This window comes from Caretta caretta, chromosome 17 (assembly GCF_965140235.1).
Source record: "Caretta caretta isolate rCarCar2 chromosome 17, rCarCar1.hap1, whole genome shotgun sequence".
Taxonomy (NCBI): Eukaryota; Metazoa; Chordata; order Testudines; family Cheloniidae; genus Caretta; species Caretta caretta.
Window position 1 is genome coordinate 19,860,389 of NC_134222.1, and position 18,364 is coordinate 19,878,752.

The 18,364-nt window shown below is 57.1% G+C and overlaps 1 protein-coding gene across 2 annotated transcripts in view; it reads right to left on the reverse strand.

Annotated features, from left to right (window-relative positions):
• Nucleotides 1-18,364, reverse strand: part of SRRM3 (serine/arginine repetitive matrix 3) — a 171,277-nt gene that overhangs the window by 19,320 nt on the left and 133,593 nt on the right. For both annotated transcript variants that reach the window (XM_048824476.2, XM_048824475.2), the window contains 6 exons: nt 16,000-16,029; nt 13,642-13,710; nt 11,220-11,255; nt 8,895-8,945; nt 8,683-8,787; nt 7,173-7,350 (listed from right to left, as the gene is read on the reverse strand). In XM_048824476.2, the coding sequence (XP_048680433.2) occupies nt 7,173-7,350; nt 8,683-8,787; nt 8,895-8,945; nt 11,220-11,255; nt 13,642-13,710; nt 16,000-16,029 (469 nt within the window). The remainder of the gene's footprint in view (nt 1-7,172; nt 7,351-8,682; nt 8,788-8,894; nt 8,946-11,219; nt 11,256-13,641; nt 13,711-15,999; nt 16,030-18,364) is intronic.

Consider the following 18,364-nt stretch of genomic DNA (forward strand, 5'->3'; position numbering starts at 1 on the left):
GAGTTCAAAGGCAGAACACTTCTCCCTGGCTCAGGGTGGCTCTTGGGAAACCTGTCCTAAAGCAAAGTTTTCTGTTACTAGAGCGGAGTGGAAAGGGGGATTTCTGTCCTGTGGGGAATGCCGACACTTCAGCATTTGTTTTTGTCCCAAATTGGGATACAACGCTGAAAAATATTGAAATTTTTCTTGGACTGAAATGTTCTGAAAAATGCCAATTTGGAAATGGCGAATGCTTCTGTTTCAGCGGTTTTGATGGAAACGAAACATTCCAATGTTCCCAAATTGAGACGTTTCCTTGCAGTTGGTTGAAATGACCCAGACTGTTTCGTTGTGAGTCAGTTCAACATTAACCGGCATTTCCCTAGTGTGCCGCGTTGCTTCATGGGAGCTGGAGTTTGGATGGGACACGCCCATTCTCCTCTATGGGCTGGATTCTATGGCCAGACTACATTTCCCATGATGCACCACACCATTCAATAAGAGGAGAAACTATGTTACATCATGGAAGACGCAGGGTGCCTGACCCACAGGAGAGAACAGGCTCTTCAGATATCCTGAACTACAAGTCCCATGAGGCAATGCTGTCATTTAACGTTGAGCTGATTCAAAATGAAACATTTTGGATCTGTTCAACAAACCAAAACCTTTGGGCGAACTAACCCCAAATGAAATATTTTGGTTCCATTTTCCTGACGGAAAAATGGAAATTTTCTTCCAGAAAATTTTGATTTTGCATAAACTACATTTTCCGTCAAAAATCGTTTCAATGGAAAATTTCCGATCAGCTCCCTCCATTAAAGCCTTCTGCTGGGGGTGGAGGGGCATCTTTGTGTAAGGGTGAGGGGTGTTCCTCAATGATAGGCAATACTGCCAACTAAAATACTCAAAACCCAAGAGTCAGATCCATCTGAAATCACGAGATTGGCGTAAAAAGCCATGAGATTTTTTTTTAATAAATAAATGTTGTGCTCTTTCTGAGGGAAGGCAGTGTTGCCTAGTGGATAGGGCATGGGACTGGTGGTCCAGTTCAACTCCTGACGCTGACACTCAGTGACCATGGCCAAGTCACTTCCCTTCACTGTGCCTCAGTTTCCCCATCTGTAAAACGGGGATAATGACCCTGACCACCCTTGTGAAGTGCTTAGAGATCTAAAGATGAAAAGTGCTGTACAAGAGCTAGGGATTTTTTATTATTTTTATTTGTCTCTTCTCTGAGCCTTTAGGTTTCACATTTTCAAGCATTTTTCCACAACCAGGAGGGCTAGAAACTTATTAAGAAAAAAACCAAAGATTATGATTCTCTCATAATCACATGACTCCAGGAGGTGGAATTTTAAGAAAAACTCCAAATAGCACGAGACCGGCAATAAAATGATCAGAGCTGGCAATTCAGGACAGGCACATGGAGGGCAGAGCTGGTGGAAGCGCAAAATCCCCCTTCATGGGCAAATATTTTTGCAACTAGAAGTCCTGGATTCCGTTTGCTGGGATTTACGTCAGCTCATTCATTGCTCTTGAGTATTCAGAGGGCTGCTGTGGGAGCCCCAGAATCCTCACAAACAGCCATTTGTCTAACCCTCTGCAGCGAGAAGTGCTTTGCTCACTAGTTATTCCCGGCTGTTGGTCGGTTTCCTATTTAAAGTCAGGAATCAAACCCCGCCCCGACTCAGGTGGACAAGGAGGCTAAAGCGGAGCATGTGCTTGAGGCAGCTGGCTGGTGAATAACGTGCGCGATGGACGCTGTCCAGACAGCCTATTTGCCAAGTGCTAACGAACGAAGCACTGGATAGAAATCAGGCAGCGTGAGACATTCGCTGACCACCAAAGGGGGTAGGGGCCCAGGCTTGCAAAGGGATCAGTGTGCACAAATTCCTGCTGCCCAAATGGCGCAAGGTCTTGCACTCGCCTCTCCCTTTGCAGAGCTGCCAGGCTTTGTGCGGCCTCCTCTGTGACACGACACAGTCCCCGATTTCCCTCTTGGGACACCCCAATAGTGGGACAGGTGGGGGGAGGCAGCAGCCCGGCCCTGCATCCCACAGCTGCAGCGTGGATGGGCACAGCCCTGGTCAGAAGCCAATAGTGAGCAGGGGGGTTGGAAGGAGGCGGGGGTGATTATGGGGGAGGGATACTTCTTTGGGAAGCAGAGAGGCAGGAGAGCATGTTGGGGGTGGCGAGAGACAGGAGTATTGGGGGGCTGTAGGGGCAGGGCTGGAGCAGTCCCCATTCTGTCCCAGCTTCTTACCCTCCACCCCATTATCTCAGCCTGAGCCCTTCTACTCCTACCCCCCACCCTGTTCCCTATGTCCCTCTTCTGCCCCTCTGCCCACCCCCTGCTCTCCACCCCTCTGTATTCAGGTCAAATTGCTTCCCCCTTCTCTATGCAGGCTGGGTGCTATGGGGGGGGGGGGGTGTGGGCACAGATGAAACACCGTTGATGCCACAGCAGTCCCTGCTGGCCAGGTGTAGCAATTGCTGGGAAAGTCTGGATCCATCCCTGTGGGGTCCCCGAGGCTCCAGCACAGGCTGGCCTTCCAGTCCTACTCAGCTTCTGATGCCAGCGTCAGGCCTCGATCCTAATTTTCAAAGCAACGAACGGATCAAGCCCCAGCTACAGCACAGACCAAATTCTGATCTGCGATCCCCGGCGACAGCTGTGTTTCTCTGGCACAGTGCAGGCCCCAAAGCCCAGAAGGAAGCTTGTGAGAGCTGGGTCTAAACCAGGATGAGGCCCGGTATCTGTTCTGAATCCACAGCAGCGAGCCACAATGTTGCTAGCACAGATCTGTGCACTAGTGCAAGGTATGGACCAAACCAATCGCATGCGCACTGCGACCGAGTCCCTGGTGTAAATAGCTCGCCATGTGCCTGCAAAGGGAACTTGGCCTACTGCTCTGATCGTCTGCATTACAGAGAATGAGATCCTTCTGAAGTGGGAAGAACACCCAGCCCCATAGCTTGCTCGTTCTTGGGCATGTAGATGCTGAGGACGAGGGAGAGGCAGTTTGCAGGCCTACATATGCTGATTTGTTTCAGCAGCAGCATTCCCTTGTGCCTGGCCTCACGGGTAATCTGCTGGTTAGCTCAATGCGTTCGTCTCTCAGTTATTTGACTTTTGCTGCCTTGAGCGGCTGATTAGTCTGGAGGTCCCTGTCCAGCAAACAGTCTTCACACAACTCGCTCCTTCACCAAAGGCAGCTCATCTCACAGGGCAGAAAAATACGGTCTCAAATGCGATCCTGGCCCAGTTGTTGGAGACCTGATTCTGGTCTTGCTTACACTGGCTTCACACTCACATAGCGCCACTGACTTCAAGGGAGTGACTAGGGCTTCACGCCAATGCCACAGAAATCAGCTCGGTTCCGATTACCCAAACCTCAAATACCCAGAATACATCCAGTTGTCGCAAACAGGCTCACGGCCCCTGCTGTGTATGAATTACACTGGTGCCGAGTCTTCGGTCAAGCCGGGGTAAGCTTTGAAGGCAGTAGCGTAACATGGCTGTGAGAGGAGATCTACAGAGAACATCAGCTCCTCAGAGACCGCCAGCATCCCGAAGGATTCGTTCAGCCCTCGGACAGCTGAGGCTGGGGGCCATACAGACAGACAGCTGTTTAACACTGGGCCTGAGTCCAAACCGTGGTTCTCTGACCCTCACCCAAAGTGGGCATCTAGTTCCAAACTTTATACTGGGCCCAAACAGATCCCCAGATCTGGCTCCAAACTCAGGCCCATCTCGCTAACCCAGCGGCCTTTGACAGTCCATGCTTGGCTCTAACAGGAAAGGGCTGGATTTTTTGTTAGTTTTAACCCCCTTCATGCCTGTCTGAGATAAATCCAAGTGAGGTGCTGGGGCCCATGTGTGCCTGTCAGCAGCCATGGCTGGTCACTCCAGCCTGAGGATGGAGCAGACTCCCGCCCCTCAACTTCAACAGGAGCCCTGTGCCCGGCGAGCTGACTGGATGGGGTCCTGGGTGATGTGGGCAGACGAGCCCTTAGCAGCTGGGGTTCTGTCTCAGAAGCACCTGGGGGTTTGTTTCACACAACCCTGGCCAGGGTTTAATGGGCTGAAACAATTTGGATTCCAGGATTAGCTGAGAAAAAAAAAAAAAAAAAAAACCCGCAACAGCCCGTTTTAAAGTTCAGCCCCGGGGCGGTAAGATCCCGAAGCACGGAACAGCCCTTCCCAGCAGGTGCCCAATGATCCCAGGTGCCCCACAAGCGCCCAACGGCTCAGCCGTGAAAATACAGCCCTACCGCGCAAGGAGCCTCCTCCCGCCCAGATGGTGTCCTGGCGAAGGTTGACGCGAAGGGCTGGCTGGGGAGTTCCCCGCATGAAGAGTCTGGGTTTGTGGAAAGGAGATTGCCCCCCCCCCAGGAAAATCCCGCTGTTGGTTTTCTCATCTGTCTGCTGCCGAGAGGTATCCCGAGCTCTGAGCTGGGTTCTGGGCACCCGGAGACCTTTCCCCACCTAGTGCCCAGCCCAGGGGAGCCACACGCTTTGATGGCCAGTGCCCCCAGGACACAGGAGGGAGCTGCCTGGGCTCAGTGACCATGCCTGGGGGTGGGGGATGTAGCCCAGCAGCCTTTGGCAGACCCAGTGCCTCCAGCAGCATTGTTCAGGCTGTGCGTGTGTGCTAGGGACACACTGCTGGATGCCCGGTGCGGTGCAAGCCACACACGGGCCAGGCTGTGCTAAGGGTGTTCCTGCTTCATAGCCTAAGTTCTGTGTTGGCCTGACTGAGTCAAGAGGACTCGTTTCAGTGTGAACTGGCCTCTGTGGCTCCTGACACAGGGCAGCATAAAGGGCCCCCAAGGACTGAACCCCAGAGAAGATGCGGATAACGAAGAAGGATCAGTTATGACTATTCTCAACTCCTACACAGCTTTTCATCACAAGATCTCAAAGCACTTTGGAAACACGAAGGGCTGGATTCTGACCTCAGAGAGACTGATGGAAATCTAGAGCGACTCCAGTAACGTCAGGGGACTTCCTCGGGCTTTAAAGCGGGGTGTGTGGGGGGGGTGAAATCTGAAGCTGGCCCTAGATAACGGAGCCTCCAGGCAAGTGTCGGTCATCACCCCCATTTTACAGATGGGGAAACTGAGGCACAGAAAGATTAAGCGCCTTGCCCAAAGCCACTCAGCAAATCAGGAGCAGAGACAGGTCAGAATCCAGGTGTCGACACTTCACTGAGCCCACTTTCTAAAGTCCCCCTGGGAGATTTTAAAACCCCACCATTTACCCTTCTGTCCAGCAAGCGTGGAAGTCTCCGTCAAGGATTCCACCCTGTCCCTGGCTCTGGCACTGATATGTTTGCCTCAGTCAAGTCCAGCTGCAGTGTACAGCAAGCCGGTCACTGCCAAAATGCCAGAGGGACTCTGTTGAGCCTGACCCTGGGATCTAACACCATGGTGGTGGACTGGTCCAGATTTCAGCTGGGGAACACATGCACTGGAGGGTGGCAAAGGAAGGATGGTGTAATGGTTAGGGCAGTAGCTAGGTTCAATTCCCTGCACTGCCACAGGTTGTCTCTGTGACCTTGGTCAAGTCACTTAGTCTCAGTTCCCCATCTGTGAAATGAGGATCACGGAAATGCTTTATCATAACTGGCACCATTTATCCCGGCCTCACAGGGGGCAAACACCAGAGCTGGTTGGAAATTTTCAACAGAACAGGTCTGTCAGAATCTGCAGTATCGCTGAAATCAAAGTGTTTTGCAGGAACATCTGGATTTCTGTCAAAAACATCATTAAAATGTCTAAACAAATAGTTTGGACTGTTTCATTTCCTTTTGAGAAGGTACAAAATGTTTCATTTTGACTTTCTCATTTTGTTTTGACTTGTAGATTATATTAATTTTATTATTGTATATACTTAACATTAATCTTAGTTTAGGGCTCCACCCTGCACAGACCCCCCAAACCACATGAAACTCGCCCGGTTTGGGGACAGCCCTGAGCCCCAGCCAAGGTTCTCTGCCTGAAGCCAGGTCCAGTTCTGAGCGAGCAGGGCCTGGCTTAGGCTCCTGGGGGACTCACCATCTTGCATGGTCTTAGCATGATACTAGGAGAAGCTCTGCAGATTCTACCAGGTTTTTTCCCCCCTTGACTTTTTCAGGCTCCCAGGGGTTGAGTTCTATAGAGAGAAACCAAGGCTTCCTACCAAGCACTAGGGCCCCATGGCTCTTAGGAAAGGCCCGAAGCTTTGTACGAGGAAGGAGGCTGTAGCCAAAGTGGGCACAAAGCCCCCAGACGCAAGGGGAATAGCCAACATCTCTGCAGCCCCTGCTCATGCAGAAGGACTGAAGGTAGCTAGCCAGACCTACAGGCCACAGGCCTTGCTCGCTCCATTGACTTTCATGGAGTAAGGGTGGCAGGGTGTGGCGATGGGGAAGGATCGGAGAGTAGAGTTAGAGGGGAAGGCAGTGGGGGAGGATCCCAGCGGATGTGAGAGGAGGGCTCCTGCCACAGCGAGCTCCCTGACTAAGAGGGCTTCTGCCATTCCAGCTACGCCAGCCGCCCAGATGCATCGTGGGGAGGGTGGTGACCAACTTTCACCGCCTGTATCAGAGATGCTGCTACCCCTTGGTTATTTAGTCGGGCCCACCGGGAAGCACCACACAGGGCGGAAGATGGCACTGAACGCTGCCCGCCCCTCCTCGGTGCCCTTGGGAGGAGTCAGTGAGGAGAGGGGAAGGGGCAGCTGGAAAAAAGCCCCGCTATTTGCTCCCCTCAGGGGTGTTTATTGGGAAATCTTGATGCAAACCGGGAAATAAACCTTGGAAAAGTGCTTCCTGCTCCCACCCGCGCCACATGCCCCTCCGGCCACACCTGTCCAGTCCCCCAGCAGTGCATCGGGCTGCCCGGGCCTGGGCCCATGTCAATGGTGATGGGGTGGGGGTGCGGGGGGTTCGGTCTGTGCATAGCACGGCCTGTCCGGCAGACACAGGCCAGGCCTCTGGCCCTGCCCCACGCCGAGAGCTGGGCTGCTCCCGCGGGATCGCTGAGCTGGCATGGCTGGGTTTGCCAGCCCCGGCTTTGCAAGCCCTGAGCGAAGTGACTAGAGGGGGAGGATAGATGATGCGGGGGGAGGTTGGCGGGGTGGGGGAGCTGGGGAGGAGGAAGGCAGGGCAGGGAGGGGGCGAACCGTGGTAACAGAAAAGCATACATACATCCTGCTGTTTTCCACCCGAGGGGCCGTGGGTGTGCCGGCCATTCTGGGCGCTGCCCTTGTGCCCGTTCTGGTGTGGCGTGGCCGAGCGGCTGTGCCAGGTGCGAGAGGAGGACGGGCTGCGGCTGGAGCGGAGGCTGCTGGGCTTGTGGCCGTCCTCTCTGTGCTTGGGGGTTAGTCTGTGGGAGAAAGAGGAGGGCAGATGTCCATGGATGGGCTCTTCGGAGAGGCGAGGGGGCAGCGGCAGGCTGGCATAGCTCCAGGACTTTCTGAAAGCGAGCATCTCGCTGACCGGCATTATACACATACACACAGATAACGGCAGGGCTGCCCCCACAGCGCCCTCTGCTGGCCGTGCATGGTGCTGCAGGTGTTCCCTGCCTCAGTTTCCCCCTCCAACATAGATCCCCACCCCCGCTGCCTTCCCACACAGGCTGGAGGTGGTGCCCTTGCTGAGCCCCCTGGCTAAGTCACTCACTAAACCTTAAAACATTCCAGGGTAAGAAAAGGCCAAACAAACAAAAGGCTCTTCCACCTGCTGGGCCCCTCTTCAGCCCAACCTGCGGGCTCACCCCCAGCCCTCTGGGCTCCCTTCCAGTCCCTCTGCTCCGGGACAGATCCCTGACTCCCGGCTGCTTCTCTGGAGCCCTTCCAGACCCTGCTTCAGGACCTGCCACAGCAGCCCACATGCTCCCTGTCGTTCCTTCCCAAACTGAGCCCTCTGCCCTTTTAAAGCCCAGGTGTTTACCAGGCTGTCACATGACCCCATTAGTCCCGCCCCCTCCAGCTGAGAGGCAGCTAATTATGGCCCTGGCAGGGCTGATTGAACAGGGCTGGCTGGTCCAAAGCTGGCTGGCCCTTAAAGGAACAGGCCATCCTGTTACGCACACGCAGATACTTCTACACAGATGTGTCCGCACACACACCCACGTACACACACGGCGGGCCTGATTCTGACCTCACTTGTGGTATTTTACGTCACTGGGACTCCACTGAAGTCACTCCTTCAGCCCCGACTGCTCCAAAGGCATGAGTCAGGCCTCCCAAAATCGCGAGATTGGCGTAAAAATCAGATTTTTTTTAAAAAAACCCCAACCATTTGGGGCTCTTTATTTGCTATCTGGTTTTGGAGCCTTCAGGAGTCACATTTCCAAGCTTTTCTCCTGACCAGCCCGGGCTGGAAATGCCCCCTGACTCCAGGAGCTGGGGCTTTCAGAAAGAACCCCCAGGAGTGCCAGGCTGGTGGTGCAGCGTGCTGCTGGGAGATCAGAACCAGGCCCCATCTTCTCGTCCCATAATACAAGGGGCGGTGAGAGCCAGGTCAAAATGGGGGAGGCTGCAGATACATCGAGGCTCACACGCACCTCTGACAGCCTCACCTGCACTCTGCTCACCCATCCCTTCCCAGCCCGCCACCCCAGAGCTGCCTAAAGTCCTCCCCCAACAGGTGGAGTTTTCCCCCACCTCCCGTCTCCAGGACGGGCCAAGGTTCCTTGGGGGACCAAGCTTACCTGCCGGGCGATTTGGAGTGGCTGTAATCTGACGAGAGTGAAGTGCTTTGAGAGCTGCAGCTGCTGTGCCCGTGGCATCTGCGGGCTGGGGAGATGCTGGGGGATCTGCAAGGGGGAGGAAAGAGGGAGAGCAGGAGGGTGAAGGACCTGGCCAGAAACCAAGGCCCTGCTCCCACCTGAAACCTCACCTGGGCTTGCATCTGAAACCTCACCTCTTTCGCTCTTTGTTTTTCTCTTTCCTTTTGTTCTTGGGGCTCCGGGACCTACGGAACAGAAGAGAACTGAAAACACAGACGGCAGCGCGTGACCCAGCGTGTGGATGGGGAGGGGTTGTCTTCCAAGCTGTCATCCAACCGGCCAGCCCCGAGCGCGGCGCTCAGCATGGGTGCACACGGGGGCTGGCACCGGGAGAGGGAGCAACAGAACTGAAGAGGGGCTCTCAGGACCCCTGCCACGCCCATCCCCATCTTAGCACGTGGGCTGAGACCGACAAGGCTGCACGCCCCATGCTGGGGCAAATTCTCTGCTGGCGTCAATGGCGTTTTGCAGGGAATCGGTCCCATCACTACTACAATGATCCTGGCCAGACTCACTCACTCGGTGTGCTGAGACCCCACTGACCTGTAGGGTGCATGTTTACCTTGGCCCAGCCCTGGTGATTTCCAGCACTGTGTGATTTGCATTGGTTTCCAATCCTCCCCCCCGCCCCCGCTTTGAATTTGAGTTCAAACACCCTCCCCCCACCCTTGCTCCAAATTCAAAGCAAACCTCCTTCAACGCAGGGGGAGTCTGGCACCGGTTTTGATGCTAAACCAGTGAGTAGCCCAGGTTGGCCGAACACCGGGCCCCACGAGCCAGTGAACCGTGGCTCCGTTTCACGGGGATTCTCCATCACCCGCGGTCTTTAAATCGCGACGGGATGTCTTTCCCAAAGAGATGCTCCTGCTTGACCAGAAGGCATTGGGCTGGATGCAGAATCACTGCAGGGTTCCCCCGGGCTGTGCAATGCAGGAGATCAGATCGCCAGGATCCCAGCTGGCCTTCGTATCTATGACTCTAAGTCGGTCAGATACCCCAAAGCCGGAGGCCTATCTCATGGGCTCGGGTCACAGGACAGGATCTCACTGTTCTACCCCCACCCACTGTATCCCCCGCTCCAGTTTTCCTGTGCCCTTTTTTCGCCCACGTGTGTATTTCCACCACCAGAGGGCAGCAGCGTACCGACACAAAGCCAGGCCACGGGTTTGGCAAGGCAAGGTGCCTAACCCCCCTCGCCCCCTGCAGGAATGGGAGAGGGGCTTGTCAGGAGCCCTGCATCCCGCAACAAACGTGGGCAAGGTTGAGCGGGGAGCCAGGGTTGAGGACCGGGCCCGTCTCCCCTTGCGCCAGGGGACGTCTCCATTGGAGCTGGAGCCTCTCGGACCGGATCGTGCTCCGGGGGCAGCGCCTGGAAATCACACCTCCGGCTCCAGCCTCGTCGTGCCCCAGACTTGGACCCATTGAATCCCAGTGGAATGGCTGATAAAGGGCCTGGCTTTTCCATCCCCTCTTGAGCCTTGTTTCAAAACACAAGGCAGAGGGCAAAGCCTTGCCGGAGCGGAGCAATGTGCTTGGAGTTACACCGGCAACCTGAACTAAGGCACGGATCCTCATGCTGCTGGGGGGACAGGGGGAGGGATCCTGGATCTGGCGGTGCTGCTGGGGGGGCAGGGGGAGGGATCCTGGATCAGGGGACTTGCAGGGGGAGGAATCCTGAATCTGGATCCCCCCGGCTGTGTAAGCTGGAAAGCTTGTCTCCCTCCCTAACAGAAGCTGGGCCAATCAAAGATACCCCCTCCCCCAGGTTGTCTCTCTAATTAGTGTAGAGGTCAGGGAGGCACATCAGACACATGACAGTGGCTTTCTTTGCCTTCCTCTGAAGCATGGAGCCTGCAATCTGCAGGGCACCGGGCTGGCTTGACAAGCGGCCTGGTGGCTCCCAGGGCCTGTTCCAGTGGAGAGAGTCTGTTATATCTGCACGCCGAGGAGCAGACGTAGCCCTTTCGCAGCGGCCCAGCCTTGCCGAGTGCACAGGAGGCTGGGATCTGTTGGGAGCAGCCTCCCTGGGGCCGAGCCGGTACGCACGGTACCAACCTGGAAGTGACTCTTTGCGAGCGTCTTACTGGTGGCCTCTGCTGGAGCAGGGGAAGAGATCGGTGCTGGCAGTGAAGTGAAGATGGGTTGTCACCGTCTAGCAGCTCCACCCCGAGCCCCCTTTGCTTCTGGCTTCCCGTGGGACGTGCCTCTGGTGTGCAAATGAGCCTGGCTCGGCTCCTGCACCCACTTGGTGTTGACACAGTCAAACAGCTCAGGGGCACACGACCCTGCCTGCTTCCCCTCCTCGGTGAGGCCACCCCTGAACGGTCATTGGCAGGGAGCGAATTTCCCTCGGGGCAGGGGACGGCACAGGCCTGAAGGGAGGAGAGGGTGCCGTGGGGGGACCAGCAGGCAGGGTGGGCCAAGCTAGGGAGTGAGGCTCTTGCATCGATCACTCTCACCTGTGTCTTCTCTTCTTCCGGGATCCAGACTCAGACCTAAGGGACGACAGGGACAAGAGAAACAAGAGACAGAAACAAAGCAGATGGGTTGAGATACGCTCTGAGGGGGTCAGCCCTGCAACTGTGATGCCCCGAGGGAAGGGAAACTGGTAGCCAGGGAGCTCCAGGGGGAGGGACAATGCCCTTATATTTCAGTGGTGCGTCTACATACCCCCCTACAAACCCTCTGTCCACCCGTCCCCATACATACCTGCCTATCCAGCCCTCCAGCCCCAGATATGCCCACTTATTTATCTACCGCAGACAATTGTATTTCCATGTTTCACAGCCAGCCCTCCAGTGAAATCATTTCACCCGCAAACCACCTGCAGCTGAATCTGGGTGGGAGGCGGCAGTGGTTTAAACAGCCCATGGCATAGCAGCTTGGAACAGGGGAGGCAGAAGAATCCTGTGTCCATTTGAAATGGGTCCAGCGGGGGGTTGGGATTTAGTTCAAAATAGACCGACCTGCCCCGGGACTGAGGCAGGGCCCTGGGGCGAACACCCCGACTTATACAAAACATGGGATCTCCACTAACCACAACTGGCCAGGCCCTTGATTTTACATCTGGGCCCAAAGAAGCCACCTTCACCAGCGCAGCGCCCCCCGGCACCATGCCAGGCCGTCGGCTCCGCGTGCTGATTCAGAGATATATTGCGCCACCAACACCAGCTGTGACTTTCTTGGGGGGTTATATTCCAGGGCTGAGCCAGCCCTGCCCTGGTTACTTTATGAGAGCTGATGGGCTCGCAGATCAAGGCTCCGTATAGCAGTAATGCTCAAGTCCGTCTACTTGCTACTGTAACACACGAGTGTAACGTCCCGCAGTAACACCATGGCTGAACACTCAAGAATAGCTGCGTACTGAAGTAATACCCAAGGACAACTGCATATTACAGTGACAGGGGCACGCTAGAAGGCCTAAACCAGCTCCTCTAACCGTGTCTGGCCATCACCTTCTCTGGTTCTGGTCCAGCTGGGACGAGCGAGGTGCTGTCGGGATCACACCTCCCTGGGGCGTGTTACCGCCCCCAAAAGAGGGGGGGTGGGGGATCAAAGATTTATCAATGATCATTTATTCAAACTCTGGAATCCTTGAACCCAATAAGATGGCAGTGTGCAAAGGAACCAGTCAGCTGCTCAGCAGGCCGGAGAAGGATTGGCTGAGCCACCTCTGAGGTCACCCAGGTGGTGCTTTACCTCTTGGGATGCTAGTCGCAGGTGGACACAGGAGCCAGAAGGGTGGGGGTATAATCTGAAGGAAAGCGACCCTGCCCGGTGTGGTCTCTGGGGTGGGGGTGACCCTACGTGATTGATCTAAGGAGGGCAGGGGGTTCTCCACCTGGACCCTACCGATGCCACTCCTTGGTTGGCCCTTGGGATTAGCACCCGGTGCTCTCTGTCCACAAGGGAGCGCCACCCCATGGTGCAACGAGGTCCCGGCTGATGCCCAGGTTGAAGGGGAGACACGGGGTCAGAAAGGTTGGGATTTCACTGGCAGAATAGGAGGGACTCGGTGTCACCGGTCCCTGGCTGCGTAGCCACGGCGGAGTCTGGGCCTTAGCCCCCGCAGGGAGACACCAGGCAGTGCAAGCGGACAGTATCCAGCCTGACTCCGTGTGGTGCTCTGCCATGGAGAGAGGTTGATGGGCCCGCTACGGCCTCGGCTGACAGAGGGGGCTCCTTTTGCTCAGGCAGGAGAGGCTCCTGCTTCAGGATCCAGAGGCCCCAGGGTGGATCCCCACTGCCGATGACCCGCCGGGGGGCTGCAGCCTCAGCTGAGCAGCCCCACTGTACTGGTTACAGCCCAGTCCTACCTCTCCTTCAGGGGGCCGGACGCCGCACGCCTCCTGCCAAGAGGCCATTTGCACCTGGGCGGCCCCGAGCCCTTCCACACTCCCCCTGCCCCCAGCGGGTGCTGCCTGGAGCCTCTGCCTGCTGCATCATATTCCCCAGCGATGTCCTAATTGCTTCTGCACTGGTCATTTATAACATCCCGCTGCCCTCCTGTCCTGAGGGGGATGACTTCAGTATCGGGGGCGGGGGGAGCACTGAGTTCAGGTTTAAGGGCCTTAGCCCAGGCAGCTGCTTTGTAAGCCGGATCGGCTGCTTGCCCTGCATTATTCACGGCCCCGGCGACCCACAGTGCAACACCGGCAGCTGCCGGAAGCTGTGGGGCCAGAGCCGGTTTTGAGTCAATCGAATTACACCAAGGTGAGCTTTGGCCCTTCCCCCCCCAGCCACGGATGGATTAACCCTTTCCGCTGCGTGGCCCAGCCCAGCCCAGGACGGAGCGAGCTGGGGAATGAGGGTGGAGAAGGATGGAGCAGCGAGGGGAAGGGTGACACAGAGAGATGGGGCACGACTCCCCCATCCCAGTACCTGTCTCGTCTGTGTTTCTTCCCGTTCTTCTTTTTCTTCTCCTTCCGGAGCGGCGAGGAGCTGTCGCAGCTGGAAAGCAAACACGGGAGCCTTTGAGTGGCGGGTGGGATGGGACCTTCCTGCCCCGGGACGGGGCCTCCAGAGGGCTGGAGAGTTTGCTGGGACCAGTGTCTGCGAACACGGCCCCCTCCTGCCCACGCCTCTGAGCCGGATACCCGGCATGTGCCGAACCCTCCCGAACAGCCGGCGCCGTGTCCCCATGAGCCAGCGCGCACCCAGCCCGACGCAGGGAGGTTTCAGAGAGAAAGGCTGAGATCCCTCCAAGCAGCCAAAGGGATTTGGACACTGAATTATAACCGGATGTTCAAATCCACTGGGTGGCTCGGAAAGTCTCAGCCAGCAAAAACAGAGTCAAGAGCATTAGAGAGGATCTGAAAAATGGGGAAACGGATTTTCCTGGGCGGTCTTTTGGTTGAAATTTTGTTTAAAAATGTGATTGAACTGTTGTTTTTTGAAACGTTTTGGCCAGCTCTAAAAACACTTCTGCTGCATCTCAGTGCCACCTTGTGGTCCCGGCAGGATCTAACAGGAAACGGGCCACAAAGCCCATGGGCCAAAGATTCCTAACGAGTATTATGATTTATGCTAAGCGTTGGCGCTGTCCAAACACAGACTGAACTGGGAGCCCCGGCCCCGAAGAGCTTCCAGTCTGCGGAACCTTAATACGCCCAGCTGGAGTCAGATGCACCAAAGCCTTTAATGCTGGCGCTTCCGCGGAAGTCCCCGGGAAATCACCCTTCTGCAATGCCTGGCAAACTACGGCACGCGGGCCACATCCGGCCCGCCGGCCCGTCCTGCCCAGCCCCTGAGCTCCTGGCAGGGGAGGCGCCCCCGGCCCCTCCCCTGCTGTCCTCCCTCCAGCTGCCAGACGAACTGCTCTGAGCGGCATGGTAAGGGGGCCGGGGGGTTGGATAAGGGGCAGGGGGTCCCGGGGGGCAGTCAGGGGACAGGGAGCAGGGGGCGGTTGGATGGGGCGGAGGTTCTGAGGGGGGTGGTCAGGGAACAGGGGGTGTTGGATAGGCGTGGGAGTCCGGGGGGGCCTGTTAGGGGGCTGGGCGGGGGGGGTGGATAGAGGGTGGGGCGGTCAGGGGACAGGGGGTTTGGATCAGGGGTGAGGTCCTCGGGGCCAGTTAGGGGCGGGGTCCCGGGAGGGGGCAGTCAGGGGACAAGGAGCAGGGGGGTTGGATGGGTCGGGAGTTCTGAGGGGGGCAGTCAGGGGGTGGGAAGTGGGAGGGGGCAGATAGGGGGCGGGGGGTTGGATAGGGGGTGGCTTCCCGGCGGGGCCAGTTAGGGGCGGGGTCCCGGGAGGGGGCAGTCAGGGGAAAGGAGCAGGGGGGTTGGATGGGTCGGGAGTTCTGAGGGGGGCAGTCAGGGGGCAGGAAGTGGGAGGGGGCAGATAGGGGGCGGGGGGGTTGGATAGGGGGTGGCGTCCTGGCAGGGGCGGTTAGGGGCAGGGGTTCCTGGGAGGGGGCAGTCAGAGGACAAGGAGCAGGGGGGGTTGCATGGGCGGGGGTTCTGAGGGGGGCAGTCAGGGGGCGGGAAGTGGGAGGGGGCAGATAGGGGGCGGGGGCCAGGCTGTTTGGGGAGGCACAGCCTTCCCTACCCAGCCCTCCATAAAGCTTTGCAACCCCGATGTGGCCCTCGGGCCAAAAAGTTTGCCCACCCCTGGTTTAGGGGCTCAGGATGTGACCCTGAAGCCACCATGTTGTTGACATGATTGCTAAAGGAAAGCATTTCACCGGCCCCTCAGGGTGTCGCTGCTCTGGCCGCACATGTCGACGCTCCCTAGCTGGCTTTGGTCTAGTGGCCACTCCGCTGTGCAGCGGGGGTCCTGGGCGGGCAGGGCTAGCTGCGGATTCCCTGCTATTGTTCCTCAGGCAGCTAGAGCCAAGCTACCCCGGCCTGTCTCCATGGGCTGCAGTCACACCTGGGGCTGCGGTGGAGACACGCCCGGAGACTCCCACCCCGCTGGTTCAGAGAGGCAGCAGTGCTTGGCAGCCGGCTGACGTGCCGGGCATTGGCTTGGCGCGGCGTATCGCCTGTTCCCGAGCCAACTGGGCCACAGCTTGACTTCAGCGGGGCTTTGACACGGACACGGCCCGGGCAGACGCTGGGGAGGGAGCCGAGGGCTTGGCTCAGTGCTTGCAGCTCTGGGACTGTGGACTTACCTAGAGAGGGGGGAGCGCGCTGGGCTGGAAAGAATGGCCAGCCTGCTGCCTCCTCCCATCCCATCCCATCCCATCCCTTACATTTCAGGGGGGCCCACAAGGAGGACGAGCAGGCTCCCGCGTCACTCACCTGCGCTCTGATCCAGGTTTCCTCTTTTTGCTGGCATTGGGGGAGGAACCAGATAAACCACGTTACTGGCAGCAATGTCTTTCCTGTGGGCAGAGGGCCAGAGCCCAGGACCCATTCAGGAGCTGGGCCCCTGATGGGGACCACTTAGCCCTTCTGTAGGGCTCGGGGCCCGAATCCTGCTCAGTTCCCACCACGCTGATGCTGAGCATCCATCTCCCCCCCCACTGGGGCGGGCCTGCTCCCAGCATGTGCCCTGAAGTTTGTTCGGCTGGGTGATGGCACATCTCCTAATGACATAATTACATGCAATGATTATCTCATGCACGCACAGTAATTGCCTCGTTAGGACGTGGCATGGCAGAGAGGGGAAACATTATGGTGCTGGTTGCATTCCAGGACAAAAAGACATTTACACACACACAAACTCCCGTCAGAGGAGCCAGAGCTCCCGGCAGCAGAGAGAGCCGGGCAGCCCCAGACAAGGATGGGATGGAAGTGGCCACGGCGGCAAAGGGTCCTTGAACGTGCTTGATTGCGCTTGGCAACTGGGGGCGAAGGGAATTACCCCTCCGCTGTTATCTTCTGTTCTCAGTTTGCGTTTGAGCGAGGGTGGCCATATTTACCAAAGTAAAATCGGGACCCCGCACGGGGCTGGCCTAAGCTGCCTTTCTGACATCACCACTTGCCTGAGGACACACACAACCCCCTCTCTCATGGGGCTGCCCCAAGCCGCCTGGCATTGCTGCTCGCCCAGAACTGGGGCTGACCACCCGCGCCCCGCACTGACCGAGCACCACTCTGCCCGGGACTGGGTCTGTCCACCTGAGCCTCGCGACTCCCTGACTCCCCAAGACCCGCGTCACCCTGGACTGACTTCCTGAGCCCCACCACCCAGCGCCTCGTCTTGCCACTGGTCTCCCCAAACGTTCCTCCGCACCCCATCAGCTGGCACACTTGCCAACTGATCAGAGCAACTTGCAATTGTCAAGAGCAAATGGAACAAATGCCCAGGGTTGCCAAAAAAAAGCCAGGATGTCTGGGACAGGGCTTAAAAAGGGGACTGTCCCGGGCAAAACGGGACGTATGATCACCCAAATTTGAGCCTTACTGTAAGGTGCATGTCTGGTTGTGTGTGTGTCCGTCCCTCTGGTGGTTGTGTGTGTGCATGTCTGTATCTCTCTGTTATCTTCATCTCTCTTTCTGGGTAGCTCTTTGTGTGTGTTCTTGCTTTGTGAGTGTGAGTGTGTGTGTCTCCGTAACAGTGTCTTTCCTTCTCTGCATGTCTCTGGATCTGTGCGTATGTCGGTGTTGTATCTCTGTGTGCGTATGCGCATAGAGGTCTCAGTGACACGGTCTCTCTAGCTCTGTGTGCGTCTGTATCTCTGGGAGTGTTTTGTGTCTCTGTGTGTGTGGGCAGGTCTCTGTCACAGCATCTCCCTATCCACAATCCTGCATCTCTCTCCGCCTCGGTGAGTGTCTCTGGATCCACGGCAGCTTGTTCCCAGCTAGGATTACGGGCAGCCTCCCCTCACCCTGTCTGACCCCAGCAATCCAGCTGGGCACTTGGCCAAGCCTGGCCGAACAGGGCAGCTGGGAAACACTCTGCTGCCCCATGGCAGCTGGGACCCCTGGCACACCCCTGAGTTGAACCACTCTCACATCTAACAGGGTCATTTGCTGACTCCGGGTGGGATGGGCAGAATTTAAGACTCAAAGGCAATGTAGGTAGCTGTGGGGTTCCTGCTAACATGCCTGGGAGCTCGGTGACTAGTTCCCATTGATCCTAAAGCTCAGAGCTGGCTTCGGACAGGCTCGGATTATCCTGACTCTGCATATTCAGGGAGTCACCTTGCCTCTTAAAGTGGTGACGCCATATCCATTTCTGGGGGCCTTCCCTCTCAAGTTAAAGCTTGCCAAGTGGTGAAAATGAACGTGTCACATTCCCTCCGAATCGAACTGTTGCTGGAGGGGGAGGCGAGACCCAGGGGGTGGCGTCGGGGTAAAGGGAGTCCTGGGGAATGGGGAGGGGACAGCCAAACAAACAGAGGGAGAGGGTGGATGGAGAGGAACGAGGATAAGGCAAGTGTTGGGGTTGGAAGGGGAATGCCGGGCTGGGGCCCAGGAGGGGAGTGGGCCCCACAGGGTGGGGGCAGGCTGGGGTACACACTCCTGCGGGGGAGGGAGCCAGGAAGGAGCAAGCAGCCCTGTGTCCGACTCCTCTTCCTCGTTAAGTGCGGCTCTTCCCAGCCTGCCAGGAAGGCAGTCAGTCCTTGATTAATCGCCAGCCAGGCCGGGCTCATTAAACCTGCTGGCTCCAGCTCGGCAGACAGAGTCATTAGCAGTGCCAAGGCTGGACAGTCCCCAG